The sequence below is a fragment of the Alosa alosa genome, chromosome 8, assembly GCF_017589495.1.
Source record: "Alosa alosa isolate M-15738 ecotype Scorff River chromosome 8, AALO_Geno_1.1, whole genome shotgun sequence".
Taxonomy (NCBI): Eukaryota; Metazoa; Chordata; class Actinopteri; order Clupeiformes; family Clupeidae; genus Alosa; species Alosa alosa.
In genome coordinates this window covers 6,494,647-6,514,470 of record NC_063196.1, presented here as the reverse complement: position 1 = coordinate 6,514,470, position 19,824 = coordinate 6,494,647, and the positions used below count along the sequence as shown (strand labels likewise).

The following is a 19,824-nucleotide window of genomic DNA, read 5'->3' as shown; positions in this document are numbered from 1 at the left end:
GCCTGTACAGAGGTGACCAAGAAGCTAGCAATTCTTGTCCAAAAAGTATTGCTACACCACGATACTCAATATGTTGTCCAATGGGGAGTCATTTTCCCCCATTGCACCGACACTGGATTTTAGGGTTCCCCCACCTGCCAAATCCCACTTTAACCACTGTGCTTGCGTGTGTTCTTGCATGTGTGTTTGTGTGTGTGTGTATGCGTGCATGAGTGTGTGCATGGTGATTGCATACACATATTGACCCATATTGCGATACAGCTGACATAAATACACACACTCAAATACATGCATGCATGCATGCATTTGAGTGTGTGTGTTTGTGTGTGTGCGTGCGTGTGTGTGTGTGTATGTGTGTGTGTACGTGCGCGTGTGTTGTCCCTCCTCAGGCGTACTGCCAGACGGACCAGAGCGTGCCCAGCGTGATGCTGTAGGTGAGCATGGCCACCAGGTAGACGCGGAACAGCAGCACGTCCAGCACGTAGCCCACCTGCAGCCACTCCTTGGCCACGTCGCGGCTCTCGTCCCGCCGCTCCAGGTACTGCCGGATGCACGACACCTCCTGCAGGATGTTGTCCATGACGGGCGGCGTGGGGTCGTGCACCGGCAGGCCCATCCCTCGGACACCGTGCTCTCTGGACACGTCGCAGGTGTGGTGGTGGGCACAGCGGGAGCCTGTGAGGGACATAATTAATACATATAAATAAATACATAAATATATATTACAAATAAATATAAATAAATCTATATTGTATTCTTTATGAGATATTCCTATTTCTCAGAATATTTCTGCTTCTCTTCAAGTTTGGATTTTTCCTCATTGTTTTCATTGTGAGATTACAATAAATTACAACGTTATTATTATATTGTTTCTTTTTTTACAAAATTATTTTTTATACCTGCTTTTAGTCAACTTTACCAGGGGTGCCAATAATTCTGGAGGGCACTGTCTGTGTTGATGTTGTTTAAGTTGTGTATGTTGTTTTTGGCTGTGTGTGTGTGCTGTAGTAGTTGTGTTTGTATTGTTCTTGGTGTACATGTGTGTACATTGTAATATCTGTATGCTGTTCTCTCCTCTGTGTATGTGTGTGTGTCTGTGTGTCTGTGTGTCTGTGTTTGTGTATGTGTGTGTGTGTGTGTGTATGTGTGTGTGTGTGTGTGTGTGTGTGTGTGTGCACATCGTAGTACCTGTGTGTATGTTGTTCTCGGTGAAGTGAGGCAGAGGGGAGGAGGAGAGCAGGCTGGAGCAGATCCGGTGTTTGTCCCGGACGCAGAGCAGCGTGGCGGCCCGCTCCAGAACCAGGTACCTGAGCCAGGAGGGCACGCGCGGCTGCAGGTCCTGCTGGTGGACCAGCCGCACGATCAGCACCGTCTCCGTCAGGCTGATGACCAGCAGCGCCATGCACACCACAAAGTACACACCTGAGGACAGAGAGATGATACACACACACCACAAAAAATATACACACATCACAAAATATATATACACACACACAAATACACACACACACACACACACACACACACACACACACCACAAAATACACACCTGAGGACAGAGAGATGATACACACACACACCACAAAAAATATACACACACAAATACACACACACACACATACACACCACAAAATACACACACACACACACACACCACACCACACCACAAAATTGAGACAACCTGAGATTTTCTGACAATAAATTCAGGGGAAATCACTTCATCTCCTGACAAAATGTTGCAAGCTTATATTGTCCTAGATCTGTTGGAGGTGGAGCTCAAAGAAACACAGTGCTCCTGTCCACCTTAAGGCTTTTTATAATAAATAATAAATAAACACCTTACCTATGAGGGGTGTGCCGATGGCTTTTTATAAATAATAATAAATAAACAGCTTACCTATGAGGGGTGTGCCGATGGCTTTTTATAAATAATAATAAATAAACAGCTTACCTATGAGGGGTGTGCCGATGGCTTTTTATAAATAATAATAAATAAACAGCTTACCTATGAGGGGTGTGCCGATGGCGGTGGCGGGGAGAGTGTCGGAGACGATGATGAGGAAGACGGAGTACCCCAGCAGCAGTGTGATCTTGAAGGAGACTCGCTCACCGCTGTCAGGCGGCAGAAAGAAGCCCACGATGTCCATCACCATCAGGAAGATACTGGGCAGCAGCAGGTTGACCGTGTAGAACAGCGGCCGCCGTCGGATCACCACCTGTGTGTGTGTGTGTGTGTGTGAGAGATATATAGGCCTACTGTATATAGTAAATATATATATTTTTAAAAAGTTATTTAAAAAGCTATTCTGCTTGAGAAACAGGAAGAACTCTCTGCGTACATGGAACTTCATCTCAGCATAGTAGTCGTCGTTGTCCAGGCTGAAAGAGTTGTACTTTGAGAGGACGTGTAGCAGCTCCCACTCGCCCTGGTTCATAAATACGCTCTTATCTTCCTTCACATCCTCAGGGGTTCTCATCAGGGTGATGTTGATGTCGTTTACTGGGGAACAAACAGCAAACAGTTGAAACAGTAACTTGACTCTATAGATAATAGACAATATGTGTAAGGAACTATAATATAATGTGTAGCCTAATGCATCGTGAATGTATTAAACATAACACTTTCACATTTTGTTCTTGTTGTCCTCAGTGCAATGTAGGAATGCTTTTTGCACACCTCTTTTGTGTGTTATTAAACACACAGATCAGGAGCTTAAAAAGAATCCCGCACACTGACCATTTCAGAAGCAATTATTTATTTCGAAAATACAACGTTTCGGTCTTCGGCCTGATGAAGGTATAAGCCCGAAACGTTGTATGCTTGTCCTAAAAACGGTTCAACCAAAGGCAGGCAGCATGCTGATCAGCAGATGGTGTAGGTGTTTTGCTACTCTGCGGTCTCCTACTGAGAGTATTCAATGGTGTAAATGCACAACATTTAAGCGAGCCTTTTGTATTTTCTGTAAATGCAGTGAGTCCTTACTGGTGTGCAGCCAACTCTGGAAGGTGAGGCTGCAGTTCTGGACGTCGAAGGGGAAGTTATAGATGTTTAACGTGCAGGCGGTCACCACCTGAATGGGCTTGTAGTTGCGCACTAGTCCGTCATGGCTCACATACACGTATGGGATATCAGGGGACTTTCCAACATCAACACTGGAGATGGTATCGCACATGAAAGCCATGTAATTTATTAGCAATGTGTTTTTACCGAAAACTGCAAACCAGCATTATACTTTTATGTTGTGTTTCTATATCCATTGTACTCTTATAAAATACTGTATACTGTAGGAGGAATATATTTTTGCATGTAGGAGTATGATTTTAATATATCTACATAGGCCTATTTTACTTTTGAATTAATGTGGTTATACAGAGAAAGAATAGAATGATTTTCAGAGAGAAAAAAATGACATGGAGAAATGTACAGTTAATAGTTATTCAGTGAAGATTCATAAAAACATTTGCAATCATTTTTAGACTTACAGTATGATTTATGTCAAACACAGTTCATGTGCAAATATGACAGAGGCAGAAATTAGTGTTGCACGTACAATTCGTTGATGACAATGTCAGGCACCCACACATTGGCAGTGGGGATTGACACCTTTTTCACTTCATCGAAATCCTCAGGGCTCCACACAAGAAATTCATCGATCCATTGCTACAGGCATCAAATGTGACAAACAGTACATCTATTACAAAATCTGTAAGACTGTACACAGGTCACAATACACAATGATAGGCTATACAGTCAGATTTAGACCATTTAGAGGACTCAAGCCATGAGCAAACACATTATGAAACCCCTCTAACTTTGTCTTTGATCGATTAGCTTACCTGCCTGTACCACACATACGTTGTGAGAACTTGATTTTTCTCATCCTTTGGTGTTGCAAAAACAAGAAAAAAAGAAGAGTTTGACCATTCAGTAACCCAGCCACTAAGTAGGCTACAGACACAGTAACTAAATTAAAAATGTGTGTGTGTGTGTGTGTCTCTCTCTCTCTCTCTCTGTGTGTGTGTGTGTGTGTGTTAAATAAATCCACATTAAATCGTACGCACCACATTGAGAATGGAGTACACCATCAGGTCAATGGCCACCATCGTAGATTGTCTCCAGTCCCTAACGGGACGGACGCCTTTCTTGTACCCCGTGCTTAAAAACTCGGAGAGTCGGACCAGGGTAGCATTGGCAAAGCGACCTGGATTGTTACCTATTCTTTTCACAGCTGGATGAAAAATAAAATCACGAGATTAAAACATGTACCTATATTTTGTGCTTTAAAACCTTAGTATAGCACCAGGCTTGGAATTTCATAATTTTAGGGGCAAGGTCACTTGGCCTTCAGTTGGGCATATTTGGTAGGGGGCACAAAGACCACAAGTCAGGGCACCAAGGCCAAAATTTCTGATATTCTGATATATGGTTTGTCATGTGTTGAGGGAAAACTTCGTGAAGTATTCCACTGAGATGAATGGATAGGGAGACGGGGGCAGAATGTAATATGATTAAATTAAAGTTACTTTTCTCTAACTGTTTACCACAACAACTAGCGGCTAACATCGTTTAAAAGCTGAGAAAAGGCTCTTTTGTGTGATGTGATAGGCCTACATGTGATGTCTGTGTGATGAGTAGGCTACTTCGCAGTAGTTCAGCAAAGAATGGGTGAATTTGGACGCACTCTCTTTCTTGCCATGCGCTGTCACTTTCTCCACTGCGTAAAATACTAAATTAATTTGCGCTGTGAATGCTAAGCTTAATTTGCCAGGCCATAGGCTAAATAAAAATAATCGCTAGTCGGATGTAAAGCAGAATATTGAAAGAAGGGGGCACCAAGGCCACAGTGGCCTGTGAACCTCTGATTTTCAAAGGGGCATCACAGCCAAAGCCGTTGTGGCCGCCGTGAAATTCCCACCAGCACCATCTGATGTGTCAACGTCAACCATTTATTTTGGACTATAAACTAAAGGACCTGAAGGCCATCAATATTTCAAAAAGACCATGGTAGGAATTTACTACCTGAGCAGGATATAGCATTGATTGATAGTAACGCGAGAAGCGCTGTCCAGGGTCCGGAAATCCTCATTTCGCTCAAAGTTCTTTACATCCACAGTTCTTCAACGTCTCTCAACCGTTGGTCGGCAAACCCAGATCAACATATCCAGTCAAGAGTAGGCCTAAATCAAAACTCCATTGTAAATTCCCATCAGATAACGTTATTAGTTGTCGCAGTGTTATGTTTTGACTGCACAGCTGTCTGATCCAGACGTATTGTCAATAGTCTACAGTGACAGGCGTTGGTCGCTGATCAGAATGCAATTCCCAAAGCAAAAAATGCACATACGGAGTCTGTCTGTTGCTTTCATTGCTGGCATTGGGGAGACCAACAAGAAAACGTAACGTTATCCTTAAAGGCAGTGTGCGAGGTTGTTGTCTTGCTTTCGAAACGCTTGTGTGGCTGTGCCAAGAGGAGTGCCCAAGCAATACAAGCCGGTTTGACGTTTTGCGAAAAGTGGGTTGTAAAATGAGGTTCTGATGTTAGTGCACGTAATTACCATAATTTTTATGATGCTTTGATACTGCGAGGGGCATTTCAGAGTCATATTGCATAGCCAAGCTCACGCTACTCTCCCTCCAATTTAACCTCGTTATACTGACATGCAATATTCCATCAGGAACTCCGGCGCTTCATTTAAAAGAAATGTTGCCCGTGATTTGAAGACAAATTAAGTTTGCTCTTGAGATAATTGTTTGTGTGGCTGGAGCACCCGGCATGGGTATGTAATAGATCCATAACCCAGAGTGACCTCGTGAGAGGTTGTGGTCGATCTTTCCGTAAATGGCTGAGAGCGTGCCATATGATACCTCATGATGAAGACTTGGAAAATAGAAAAGAATGATTATAAACGAGTGGACGGACACGATACATTAAAGACTGTACTGGAATGCGCTGTATCATTGAATAACATTTTTTGGAATTAAGTTTGATCTAAACGTTGTATGATATGTTTATATTAATTCTGGGACATTTTGCACTGTATAGATTACATGGATTGGGTGGATTTTTATTGTCATTAATGGGAGGGTGAGGGGTCACCATGACTGTGTGAGTGAGAACCAGAGTCCATCTCACAGTCTCACACACACATTAGTAGGCCTAGTTGTCACCTGCAATTGTGTGAAGTAGCACACTCTTTATTGCCTGTGTGTGAGTCTGAGAACTTGGGTTCAGGCCCTCTGAACCCAAACAAATGAGTGCACACACACACACACACACACACACACACACACACACACACACACACACACACACACACACACACACACACATACACACACACACACAGATATATACAGTAATATTTCTTCGTTTAATAATAATTTAACCAGCCATTACAAGAAAAGAGAACATTTAAAATGGGACATTGACTCTGATGATGTTGATAATGATGATCGATGAGAGAGCTCTCCTAAGGGATCATGCATGTGTGTGTAAATTTGAGAGCAAAAGTAAGCCCCTTTAACACCCAGTCAAGCGCAAGCTGGTGTCACGACGGCTGACACTTTTTCATGTGAACCTCTCTCGGTATCCATGGAGTTTGGACGAGGTCACGATATGTCATGCTATTTGCGTCAAGTGAAGACGTAATCACGTTTGATTAAAGTTGTTTTAAATGTGTAAACTCACATTGACATTCATACAATGTTCTTGTTCACTGCTAGTAAAAGGTGGCCCTCCTTGACATGTAAATGTAAACATGCAATATTTCATGTAGAAACCGACTAACATGAACCAACTGGTGTGAATGTCAATAAACTGTAGATTTGTGGTTGTGTCTAGTGCGCTACACATATGTCACTTGAGTCCACAAACGCGAAACGAGTTGAAACCGCGTGCTACCCAAACGTTGCACGCGAACTTTCGTTTGCATCCCGGTCTGGTGAAGTGCGAGTTGACACCTCCACACAATGGCCCGTGCGCAGTTCTGCCACACGCCATGCTTGGCATATGCATACACACCTCCGCAACACGCGCTGGCCTACTGAGAGGTGTCAAGACACAATTTGGCACGGGGATCTTTCCGCATATAAAACCTCACTTTGCCTGAGACTGCAAGTCATTCGTTCAGTCGCTGTCTTCGAGGATTAATGCTATCTCTTCCTTGAAAACATGGATCATTTTACTGCTACGTCAATTCTGTCTGGATATTCCGAGGTTCGAGTTCCAAGTGCTGCTCAAGCACCCTCTCTATGGAGACCGTGGATTAACGAACGGCGCAGGCAGCCACTGGATTCAGAGAAGGTAATTTAGTAGCCTAGGAATAATCAGAACGTGAATCTGTTCTATGTTGTAGCCTATTAGGCCAGTCTGTGTCTGCAGTCGTCTTTGGTGCGTTAGGCCTGGCGCAAAATATAGTGAAATATTACATTTTGTTAGACCTCTATGGTGTTGATTATGTCGGATAGTTGCATGGTTGCAACGAAACTACCAGGTCGCCAAATGCTGATGTTGTTCTTATTGCTTTGCAGCCCTACGTGAGGCCGACGGCAGCATCTCCCAGTGGCAAATTGGACAAACGGCTCGCACACCCTGTGAAGTGAGTGTCAAAGATAGGCCTAGGTCGTCACAGCTTTAGCTTACTGAGTAAAGTCGAACTCTGCGTTCAAATTTTTGTAATCTATGCTGAATTGACATGATTTCTAACACAGCCAACAATATTGCTGCTTATTTCAGATTATTCTGGCCTCGGTCCCGTTGCTTTGACTACCTGTATCAGGACGCCGAAGCTCTGCTCCGAAACTACCCTGTTCAGGCGACCATCTGCCTTTACGCAGACTCCAGCAGTGACGAAGAGGACAGTGATGTGGAAGACGAGAAAGCATAATGGAAATACTATATGTATAGATGTTTATTTTGGATGTAATATATTTATATAATTTAATTGTGTACATAGGCCTACGCGCAGAACGCTGGAATCTTGAGTGTAAAGGTTTTTATAGTATTTATTTCAATATATTGAGGATGCTCGGGCAAATAAACTGTTGTTGTAAAACAATTTCGTTTTTTTCACATTCATTTGTTCATGAGACATTTTTTATGTTTGATTGAAAGACTACAAACTAGGATGAACTCTCACACCAAATAGCCTAGGCCTTCTGCCGATTTAATTAAGTAGACTTTTTTTTTTTTTAAGTACTGAAATAGGATAAGTAGGCTAAGTGCAACACGTTTTCGGTCGGATGTTTGAAGGAGACATTTAACAAACACATCATATTCGTGGAAAATAGTGTATACATGTGTCATTACTTGGTCATTACTCTCATAGGAAACATGTACTTGTAAGTGACAGAGAGACAACCATAAAGTCAATTGGAATGGACATTGTGTTTTGAGGGGCTTTTATGGCTGAGAACCCATGAACATTTAGACTGAACTGTGAGATTCTTTTACTGAGAAATGTTTGATAAGATGTTGAAGTTAATATCCTCAGAATTATTGCCACCTTTGGTAAAGCTGACTAAAACAGGTGTAGGCTAAAAAATAACCTTTTGGTGATTTATTGTAGCCTATCTCACAATGAAAACAATGAGGAAATATCAAACCTTGAAGGGAAGCAAATTTATTCGGAGAAAAGGGTAAATATCATAAAGAAATAAATATTTATTTAACAAAAACACTTTGCCCACAATTATTGGCACCCCTAAAAAATCGTATACAAAATGTATCAGAAGCATTTTCCTAGGCTATTCAACTTATTTAAGTTAATCAGAGTATCTGTGACTTTCAGAAGTAAGCTAGTTCATGACTTTCTTTCAGTAAGGTATGAAAATAAAGTGACAGGCTAATAATTGTGGATACTGTGTTTTTGTTTAAAAAAATTAATTCTTTATGAGATTTTCCTTTTTCTCAGAATAAATTTGCTTCCCTTCAAGGTTGGATTTTTCCTCATCATTTTCATTGTGAGACTACATTTCTTTACTTTTTTTTTTTCAACTTTACCAAAGGTGCCAATCATTCTGGGGGTCGTTTCTAGAAAAGTTGGCAACGACGTTGCTCAACCACCATGGTACGACGCAACTTGCGACCAAACAACGACATTGTTACACCTGTTTCCAGAAAGCATCAGTCAAAAACAATTTAATCTACGTGTCAGACTAGTTCACCTGCAGGTAGCGAGAAGCAAGAGGACAATCTCACATCATAAGAAAATCGAACCTACAACGTTGGGATAATAAGTCATCTGCTTTAGCCACTACACCATTTATCACTACTGTTAAAAGGGTCTGGGAAGATTATAATACTAAAAGCAAGGCAATACTTGAATTAACATAAACAGCAAGAATGAGCCAAGTAGGGGAGTCAGTGTCTTTATCAAAATTAAGCTACAGGATAGATCAATCATTGAGTCACGAGATAAACATCCACTTCGCAATTTTTGGTAAGGCGGTTGTGATTTTTGGTTGGGCGCTCCGGACACCAACAGGAACTACCAAGGAACGACACAAGTGCGACTGCCTTGGGGCAATAGTTCAAACGACCAAACTTTGCGTCCTTGTTTGCGATTGAGAGTTCGAACTACCATTTCTAGAAACACCAAATCCAAAAACGATGGAGCGAACTACCAAGGTTGCGACGCAAATTAGCAAACGATGCTTTCTAGAAACGACCCCCTGGAGGGTAGGTGCGCCTCATCTTCTGCAGTGGGAACTTAAAAGTACTTAGGCCTACTCTACAGCAGCCACTTATGCTTATGCCAAATTAACAGTTTTTTTTCAGTACTTTTGTAGTAGCTAACCATAGAATATTCATGTTTGACTTTACAGTACATGCTGTACATGAATGGACAGGACAATATGTCTTTAAGTGTGGAATAATGAATTATATTGCAACATTTTGGAGAAGTATCTACGAAAACACTCAGCAAACCAAATGAGAAATGATCAAAGATGTAAAACTGAACATTGCTAGACTCATGTACAATAAATACGTTCACCATCTAGTCATAATCTTGTTTACCAACCCCAAAGCAGAAACCCCTAGGAGAGGGAAAGCAGATTTCCATTGAAGTATGCAAACACTGCACTTCTGTGTGTGACCCCATGCAACCTTGACCTCCTAATCAGGGGTGCATTTCTAGAAAGGGCTGTTGGCTAACCTTCGTCACATCTTTGTAGTTAGAACTTTCTTTCTTGGATTTGGTGTTTCTGAAAAGGGTAGTTCCAACAATCTATTGCAGACATGGGCGGAAAGTTTGGTTGTTGGAACAATAGGTTGACAGTAGTGGTTGAAATTATTATAAAATATTGGGACATGGGACAAAAGGCAAATCCATTGTCAAGGATGCCTCCCACCCAAACCATGGTCTTTTCACCCTTCTTCCATCTGCAGGCGATACAGGAGCCTGCGCGCCCCACCAGTATGCGCAGGTGCAGCGTCTTTCCAGAGGCTGTAACACTGCTGAACAAAACTACACCTCCTGTCTTGCTCTTTAGCTGTTTACCTGTTTACTGTTACTTCTGCACTGTTACCTGTTTACATTGACTGCACTACAGTGTTTACCTGTTAAAGAGAGTAGAAAGAGAGCTCGGACTTCCTGTAACTAGCCTATTTGTACTCTACATTCTATAGCATACCAGCTCTTTTCCATTTCGATTTTTGCTGGAGATTCAAATGAAGTGCTGCCACTCAATTAATCTTTTTGTCATTCAGTGATTGTAATCAAGATGACATAGCCCTATGTTGTGACGTGTGTTAGTGGGGTGAGTCAAAGAGGAGTTTTTTTTTTTTTAATCTAATTTGATAAAAGAAGGTATAGAGGCAAAAGCGCTCCTATTTTTAGTTAGGATACGAGCTTGAGACCAGGTCCAACGCCTAGTAGATTATGTAAATTTGTTTCTAATCACCCTAAAAGTTAGCCTGACGGTGCGTCTAGATTTCTAGGCTAAGTAGTCCAGTCTGATTCATCTTGTGTACGTCTAGTCTAGGCAAGGTCCAAGCGAACCGTACACGGAACTATTGTTTTTCGTCGCACACACACAAGCACAGACACACACACACACAGACTCACACGCATACACACACACACACAAACACGTACACACATGCACAAACACACCCACACGCACGCACGCACACACACACACACATACCATTACCCGCACACACCCACTCACAAGCAAAGACACACACACAGCGAAGCACACATACACAAAAGCAAACGCACACATGAATACACTCATTTACATGCAGAAAAGTTGCAGTTTTTGCGGAGAGAATGTGCGGGACTGAGCAGCGGTCATATTTTGTACAGCTTTGCGGTACATCTAGTTTTCTTCAGATTCTCTGACCGGCCACAGTCATTGGTCAAGAACCCAAGTTCCGGCTGCGTGGGAGACGTTGTGCGCAGCCGGACGTGGTATTTCTCAGAGCGGCAAGTAGGGAGGGATTTTTTAAAATTAATAACAAGCAGTGGTGCTAAGAGTGCGACGTATATTTTGTTATGTATTCAATGACACTGCTGTATTTAACAAATCTGTCTTAACATCTATTCTATTAAGACGCATGGATCATTTCCGTGATCAGGTAAGAGACTTCCCTTGGTCTGCCTGTTTTTGTAAGCAAGTAACGTTAATGTGTTACTATGCTACGTTAACGTTAGCATAACAACACTACAAGCTAGCTAGATAGCTGCATGACAGTAAGCATAAGAGTTATATGAAAGCATTTCGCGTTTGCTAGCTGTTAGATATGATTTACTGTCGCTTGGGATAACTTTGGCGTAGGAAAGCAATCATTGTTTTAAACAAAGGTCTGTGCTATAACTACTGTCTATGTTACATGGTGGTGTATCGATATCTTGCTAACGTTAACTTTAGTTATCTCTAGTTAGTCTGCTTTCCAGACAACGCAAACGGACTAGGTTAATTAACATACACAGCTTTCGTAAACATAATTTGTTGAATGTCAAAATCAGTACAATCACAGGTGGTCCCTGAATGTACTCGGTTTGCCACGTAGCACGGACGCAGTGATGTTACAGCGTGCAGTTGTTATTCATGGCTAAGCTTAGCTGCTAATAGTTTTACTTCACAGCAGTGCTATTCTTAAACACGCAGCTGACGTTAAATCCGATGATCTCACCTCCATCTAATGATCAAATGCCTGTATTCCCTCGCTCAGAACATCTTTGATACCCCCTCAAAGCAAAGCTATGTGGGCAGTTTTTACTTGCCCCCGGACAAGCTATCCTTCCATGGCTTCGTGAAGGGGTCAGAGGAGCCCAAAGCCAGAAGCTCCACGATACTACAGGACATCGATGCAGAGGCATACCGATGTGCACCAGATGCAGGAAGCAGAGGTACGCCAGAATGTTTAATAATACAGGAAAAGATGTCCATATTTCTCTCTGTGTAATGATAATTGCACAAGTGTTAGTTCATGCGAATGAGTGGTAACTGCCCATTCTGTTTTGATGGGCAGTAAGGTATGAGCGAGGAGGGGGATAGTTGATGGATGGCAGACTGATTAAGTGCATGTGTGTGGGAATGAGCTGTATCTGGCCTCAGTTCTGGTCTCCTAATGCATAGTGATCCCAGGTAATGTAAGGGAATTTAAGAGGAGTTTCGGAATGGTTGATTCACATAGATATTTGTTAAAAGTATGATTAAGGTGCAGACCTTGCACTCATACTATTCACTATGTGTAGTTCTGATGTTACTATTTCTTTTTTCCGTGTGTATCAGACTAAATACTCTGGAAACATCACACGACACACACACACACCACAGTCCCTCATGCTCCGTGCTTGTGTGTTTGGCAGCAGTGATCGCCGCTCTGCGCACGCTGCAGGAGAAGATGCGTCGTCTGGAGCTGGAGCGGGCGCAGGCCGAGAAGAACGTGCAGCGCTTCAGCGAGGCCACGCAGCAGCACGCCACCAACAGCAGAAACGCCAGCGCCAACAGAAACGCCAGCGCCAACAGAAACGCCAGCGCCAACAGAAATGCCAGCATTAACGCCAGCAGAAGCGCCAGTGCCACCACCGCAGCCAACAGTGTCAGAGTGCAGGAGCAGCCGCGCACTAGACAGGACGCTAACAGCAAGCAGCGGATAGGTAAGAGTGTACACAAGAGAGAAAGTAACCAAGCAGCGGATACAGTACTCTCCAGAATTATTGGCACCTCTGCTAAAGTTGACTAAAAAGAGGAATATGAAATCATCTTTTGGAAATTGATCTTAATGCCTTAAGTAAAAAAATGTTTACACCAATTTTCTTTGTAAATTAAAAATGTATCATAAATAAATAAATGTTCTTCCTTAACATACAGGGGTCATAAGTATTGGCACCCCTATGTTAAATTCCCATAAAGGCAGGCGTTATTTCATGGATCCATGATACCAGGGGGCAGCCGTGGCCTACTGGTTAGCGCTTCGGACTTGTAACCGGAGGGTTGCCGGTTCGATCTCCGACCCGTAGGAACGGCTGAAGTGCCCTTGAGCAAGGCACCTAACCCCTCACTGCTCCCCGACCAAATTTCCCTCACAGGATCAAAAGTATATACTTACTACTTACTTACACTATGCATCCTGATAAAGTTCCCTTGGCCTTTGGAATTAAAATAGCCCCACATCATCACATACCCTTCACCATACCTAGAGCAGTGTTTCCTAGAGAATTGAATTCCATTTGTGGTGGTTGGTTTGCAGAATTAACTTGAATGCAACAGTTTTTAACAAATTAGCACAGTGTGGTTATGATGCTAACCAGATTTAAGCACAATTTAGTACAACCTGGAAAATCATTGTGTGGTGGTCAATGTTGATATTGTGGTGGGCCGCTACAAATTAGTCAATGTATGGGAAACACTGTAGAGATTGGCATGGTTTTATTTCAGTTAGCCTATTAGCTGGTTTGATTTGCATTGAGCTCAATGAGCATAAAAATAAAACCAAAAACCCAAACAGGGTCTAAAAGTGTCAGTTTTACTTGTCCACACGGATCCACAGAAGCAGTGTTTTGGAAAAGCAATCTTCACTTTAGAATGCGTTATAAAAATATCCATTTGAGTGAGCTAAAACAGTGTTTATATGTGGATGAAATGGCCAAACGCATTTTTGTGTGTGTGTGTGTGTGTGTGCGTGCGTGCGTGCGTGTGTGTGTTAGAGCTTGTCACACAGCTTCAGTCCACCGAGAGCCGCTGCTCTTTGCTGGAGAAGCAGCTGGACTACATGAAGAAGATGCTGGAGAGTGCCGGGGAGGTGGCGGCTGCACACGCACACTCACCTTCAGAGAGATACACACACACCCCTACTGAGAAAAAGGCACCGGTGAGAATTCTCTACGGGAACGACTTTGTTTTTAAATAGCTGGACACCATTCTAAACAGAGCTCGTCTCTTTCTTGGTGTAAGACATACTGTTTTAATTGTTTCTAATTGTTTTAAGATGGCTTCTTTAGTTGCAAGAGATAACTCCTCCTTGTTATACATTTTCCCCCCTTATAACTCTCAAGTTAGATTGTCATGATAATGAAGATTTGAACAAGGCAAGCACATGCATGTATGTGTGTATATGTATACAGTACATGTTTATGCGTGTTGTGTGCTGTCTACAGAAGGAGAACTCTATAGATGACGTTCAGCTGCAGCTAGACAAGCTGGAGAAACTGGAAAGAGAGTGTGTGAAGCTCACCAACACACAGTCTTTGGCTGAGGTACACAATCGCATACACACACACACACACACACACACACACACACTCACTCACTCACTCACTCACTCACTCACATAGCGGCTCTGTGTGATGAAATATTTGTATCCCCACTTATCTTGCACATCCACTGACCTTAGGTTATCTCTCAATTATTGTGCGTGTGTGTGTAGAGGAAGATCCAGTTGCTGGAGAAGAAGCTACAGGAAGAGGAAAAGGAACGCAAACTCATGCAGCAGAAAGCTGACGAGGTTTGGTTCACTAAATACTTCAGACATCACATATCATACCTGATCAGGAAGTGTGTGTGTCCACTGTTTTTTTTACACTTATTGTCGTTGTCCGATGTCTCCGTTTTTTGATCATTTTGACTTTTTACTATAACTATAAGATGTTTAATCACATCAGCTATTTTACACACATCTCAATTGGATGTCAGAGCTGTATATCAAATCCAATCCTTCCTGTTGTTTGCAGAAGCGTTGTCATTCAGAGAAATCCATGGCTATGTTCTAATTTACATCCTTCTGTACTTACAATACCTAATATGAGTGTACAAGTGAATGCCCATTCGTAAGTACAGAAGGATGTGAATGGGAACACAGCCCATCTCACTTACAGTACAGAGCAGTAGCCTACCTAGGTGGCTGGGACCCTTGCAGGATCAAAGACCATAAAATCAGTTCAGTTCAGTTTCAGCAGTTCAGTGAATATTTGTCTAGCTCCCAAAGTGACCAGGCTATTCTGAGATGACCCAGCAAACTGACTTACATGTTAAGACCCTGGAGGTGAAAAGTACTCCAAGGTTTTTCATTCAGATGTGGGCTTCTGTGCAGTACTGCTGTAGAGTCTAACGGCTCCCACACACAGTTGCGTGCGTTGCAGTGCTCGAGACTCATCCTGTTGACTTTACATAGGCTTACGTTCCGTTGCCGAACTGAATTGTGGGTCCGTTGCGTCGCGTTGCTCCCGTCGTTCGCGTTTAAGAAGTTCAACTTTTGCTGCACCGACGGATGGCACCGGCCAATCAAGCCAATCGACGGACGGCACCAGCAAATCAAATTATGGTCATTCGGAAACACCCACTGGCATGCGTTGACGGAACGCAACTGTGTGTGGGAGCCGTGAGATGCCTTCTTATTTTTGATGTAATAAAAGTTTGGATTTTTGGATTTTGTACATGAAGTATAGAGCGAGAGTAGCGTCTTTGTTTCTTTGAAGTGGTTTTGAATAGCATTTGGCTGCTCCTCAACTCAGCTCTGACTCAAAGTTCCTTTTCTCAAACCAACAAACCAACCATAGAATTAGAAACTCATACAGGACAGATGGCTCCAAAATTCTGAGTCTGATGTTGACTGATTAGTTTGATAAAAGATGGTGTCGTACCCTTTTTGAACTTGAGGACACTTCAGATTTATTTTCTTTTCTGAATAACTGAATTGTGTCTCCCTCAGCTCCAGAGAGAACTGCAGGTGAATCTCCTCATGCAGTCCGCTGCAGAGTCTAAACCAAAGAAAAAGAAGGAAAAGTTACCCGTCAAGGTATTCCCTCATGCTCAATAGTGCTCTTTTATTTATTTCTATCTGCCTTGCAGACAAAATGTGTATTAGATTTAAGTTCAGATCGACATGCTTTATTCCTAGTGGCTTATTAGCAGGAAATGCCCACTAGGGGGAGGTGCCATGCAGAAAATGCAAGTAGATGGTGTTTACCACACACATCCAGTGCCTTATGGGTCCATGTTTGTGAGGATGTTGATTTGTTCTTAATTTGCTTGTTGTGCTTATTTTTCATTATGATATTTTTTTATTTTGCAGAAATCAGAATTGGCTCCCAAGTTTCCTTTAGCCAAACGCCCTCCCTTTGTGGCAGGGACTGTAAGTACACACACCGATACACCCTCACACAGCTAGAGCTAAACAATATGGCTCAGTCAAAAAACAGTGCTGAAATGTGTCCCTCTGGTGCTTGGTCAGTTATCCAACTAGTTGAATATTGTTAAATTAATTCAACTCCTGACTGCAGTATATTCCGTTAGCAATACTCAAACTGTATGGCTGATTTTGACAGAATGTTGAGAGATTTTATGATTGCAGTGATATTTTGTAAACCACTACTGTGACCATAGCATTTATGATGACTGTTTGTCTGTCTGTCTGTCCCTTTCTAATTGTGTACTCTATTGGCCTCATTTCCTAATTTCACCATCTCTCTCTCCCTCCCTCCCTCCCTCAATCCCTCCATCCCTCTGTTAGTCCACCAGCCCCAGTCACTCTGTGAGCGCCAACCTGCAGAGCCTGTGCCACCTGCTCCAACAGCAGCAGGGTCAGCCAGAAAGCAGTCACCGCCGCCTGAGAGAATGTGAGCGTGAGCGTCAACAACTCGAGCGCCAGGACTGCACCAGGGTCAAGCGGAGGTCAAAGGAGGGGGGCAGGGGTCGGGGGGACCATGTGGCGCACTCGCCCCCTAGCAGAGAGGCCTCGCCCTTGGGCTGCCTCTCCAGGCTGCTCCTGGCACTGCAGGATGAACTGGGACACATGAGCTTGTGAGTGCTAGTCTGGCAGAGTCTCCGTCTACCTGCTAACGAGCTCAACTAACATACTGCACAGATGCACTCAATACATCTCAATAAATGCAGCACAAAATGCATTGGTGTGTAAAGACCAATAAGAACGTATGTATTTCATTACCTGTGTAATTTTGTTTGAATATTTCGCCTGACATTGTTCAGTATATATCGAATATTTCTCCTGACATTGACAAATTCAGACATTGTGTGAAAGGGCCTTACACTCTAAACTATCATTAATATCCTAAGCGTAAACATGGCTTCATGTAGTTTAGTTCATACATTTCCTTTAATCAGGTGAATCCCATTACGGATACAAATCTAACTTTTGAAGAGAGACCTGAATTGTACATAAAATGCCCTTGAATGTGTTTCATGGACAAAACGATAGTAAAAGAACTAAAACAAAATTACATAAAATACGTAAGATGCTAGATAGCCGCCAGCCATTCAGGCACAGGATGTATGGAATGTACTCTTGTTTTGCTCATTGGCCCTCAATGAAGTTGAGCATATGCAGCACTGGATTCATGTGTATATATTCAGCAGGTGGCAGTAGTGAGTTTTACTTAAAGAAACTTCCATTGTGAGAAAGGTGGGTTCTGTGCACCCTTTAAAGAAAGACCCTGTTGGCTCATTCCAGCCTCCCCTTGGAGACATTTTGTGATTTAAGAATTCAACTGTTCATTTTTTCTGCATCAGGATATGAAAAGAATCTGCACACTGGTTTAAGCCACTAACACATCTCTTTCTGGTGTGGGTGTGTGTGTGTGTGTGTGTGTGTGTGTGTGTTTTCGCCAAAGTGAGCATCAAGAGTTGGTGTGCCAGATCTCGGAGACTAAGAGCAGGCGTGTGAGAGAGGACCTGGAGAGGGAGCTGGACGCGCTGGTCAGGAAGATGGAGGAGAAAGCGACGCAGATCACACAACTGCGCAAACACCAGAAAACAGTAAGCGGGAGTGAATGTGTGTGTTTTAGAAACACAGATCTCTTGCAAATAGTTCCTATTTTTCAAGATATTCGGTATAGGCCCACGAACGGGAACTCTGTAGCATTAGCGTCATTTCAAATATACAGTGCACAGGAGAGATGTTACATTCCTCGTGCTATAGGTAGGATCTCACACAGCGGCCAATGAGCAACCAAGCCTTTTTACCGTCAAAACCAAAATCACTAACAAAAACATCACCAACAGAACAGCTTTCAAGAGCATTTCACTGGGGTTATCAAGCAGGCACCTTCCTTTATACAGTAGGTGTTTCATTGAATTAGACCCACGACACCTCCAGAAAGGCTCAACAGTGGTGTCTGGTGTCCCAGACACACCCCCGTTCCACACTCACGATGGGTCCTCTACCAATAAATACTGACAACGAACCAAAACAGACAACTCAAAATCACCAACAAAGCAGACTCTGTGCACAGGCTTCCCTAGCAAGTGCTTATGCCCTGTTGATGCGAGCCTTTAGCAAAGCTAGAAGCCCAGAGAAGAACCAAATATGCTATATAAAGAAATCGTGTGTGGATGGATGAAAGTGTCTGCTTAATGAATACATGTAAATACAGTCTCGTCTAGTCGTGTGTATGTAAGTACTTAGTACTCTGTGTGGGTATGGGTGTGTGTGTGTGGGTGTGGGTGGTTAGCCTCATTCTCTCTTGTGTGTTTGTCATAGGTGGAGAGTCTGAGGCAGCCGTCACAGAGCCCAAAGAAGCAGCAGCGCCCCAAGGGTTCAAAGGTCAAGAAGGGTGGGGTGACTGGGGTTCAGCCCTTAAGCCCCTCCCCCAAGAAAACACGCCCACACAGTGTGTCACACAGTCTCTACGCAAGTCTGCGCAAAGATGACATCATGTGGGAAAGCTGAAGGAAACACACACACACACAGCATTTTGCACTATACTAGCATGACCGTACTGAAACATGGAGGTCTCAGACATGCATAAGCAAGGGGACATAGTGTGTTTGTTTGTATGGCTTTGTCATTTGTTTCTTTGTTTTGTTTGTTTTGTGAGTGAGTGAGGGCTGTTTTGTGTTTTTACAAATTGATGACTACCACTAAAATGGCTGTAAATGTATATTATTATTCCAAAGCTTATAATTGTAATGAAATATTGTGTGTTTTATGTTTTATCCTTAATAAAAAACATCACTGAGAAGACTGTACACGTCTTTGAACTGCATACACATACCCATAGCAGTGCACAAACCGCAGCCAACCCAGACAAACACACCCTGGGTTAAAAATAGTTGTTCCAGGGCTATCGTGCGTCTGTGCCAAACCTTTTGGTAAATCTGTGTGTGTGTGCATGTGGACAAGGATCTCAGCAGAACTAAATAGGCCTGCAGAGACCTTTTCAATTTCTTGCATCTTTGACATTCAACACTGTCTAAAACACATAAACAATTAAGTCCATGGCAGGCAACTCTTCCCTGATTGTTAAGCTCTGAAACAGTGCGTAATATGTATTTTTGTCAGTTCATGGGTGAATCTGACTCGTATGTCTGCAGCGCCAGAAAGACTTGGAGCTCTGCAGAGAGCTAGAAATCCA

At 42.8% G+C, this 19,824-nt stretch overlaps 3 protein-coding genes across 4 annotated transcripts; 2 read left to right on the top strand and 1 right to left on the bottom strand.

The window, feature by feature from the left end:
• Positions 1-385: 385 nt before the first annotated feature.
• Positions 386-4,947, bottom strand: htr3a (5-hydroxytryptamine (serotonin) receptor 3A). The gene is made up of 9 exons (XM_048250528.1): positions 4,917-4,947; positions 4,063-4,229; positions 3,838-3,882; positions 3,552-3,661; positions 2,984-3,153; positions 2,340-2,500; positions 2,006-2,216; positions 1,189-1,422; positions 386-675 (listed from the first exon to the last, which is right to left on the bottom strand). The coding sequence occupies exons 1-9, from the start codon at positions 4,945-4,947 to the stop codon at positions 386-388; spliced, it is 1,419 nt and encodes a 472-aa protein (XP_048106485.1).
• A 2,225-nt stretch (positions 4,948-7,172) lies between these two features.
• On the top strand, positions 7,173-7,887 carry ripply2 (ripply transcriptional repressor 2). Its single transcript, XM_048250527.1, has 3 exons — positions 7,173-7,304; positions 7,532-7,599; positions 7,737-7,887. Exons 1-3 carry the CDS (start codon positions 7,173-7,175, stop codon positions 7,885-7,887), a joined length of 351 nt encoding a protein of 116 aa, XP_048106484.1.
• A 3,517-nt stretch (positions 7,888-11,404) lies between these two features.
• Positions 11,405-19,431, top strand: cep57l1 (centrosomal protein 57, like 1). Of its 2 annotated transcripts, none has more exons than XM_048250326.1 (11): positions 11,405-11,585; positions 12,183-12,360; positions 12,826-13,113; positions 14,164-14,327; positions 14,614-14,712; positions 14,883-14,960; positions 16,164-16,250; positions 16,527-16,586; positions 16,965-17,254; positions 18,082-18,226; positions 18,951-19,431. In XM_048250326.1, exons 1-11 carry the CDS (start codon positions 11,565-11,567, stop codon positions 19,137-19,139), a joined length of 1,599 nt encoding a protein of 532 aa, XP_048106283.1. In that variant the 5' UTR covers positions 11,405-11,564; the 3' UTR covers positions 19,140-19,431. The 2 variants fall into 2 exon arrangements, with proteins under 2 accessions (XP_048106283.1, XP_048106282.1); XM_048250325.1 differs by having other exon boundaries at positions 12,823-13,113.
• The last annotated feature ends 393 nt before the right edge of the window (positions 19,432-19,824 follow it).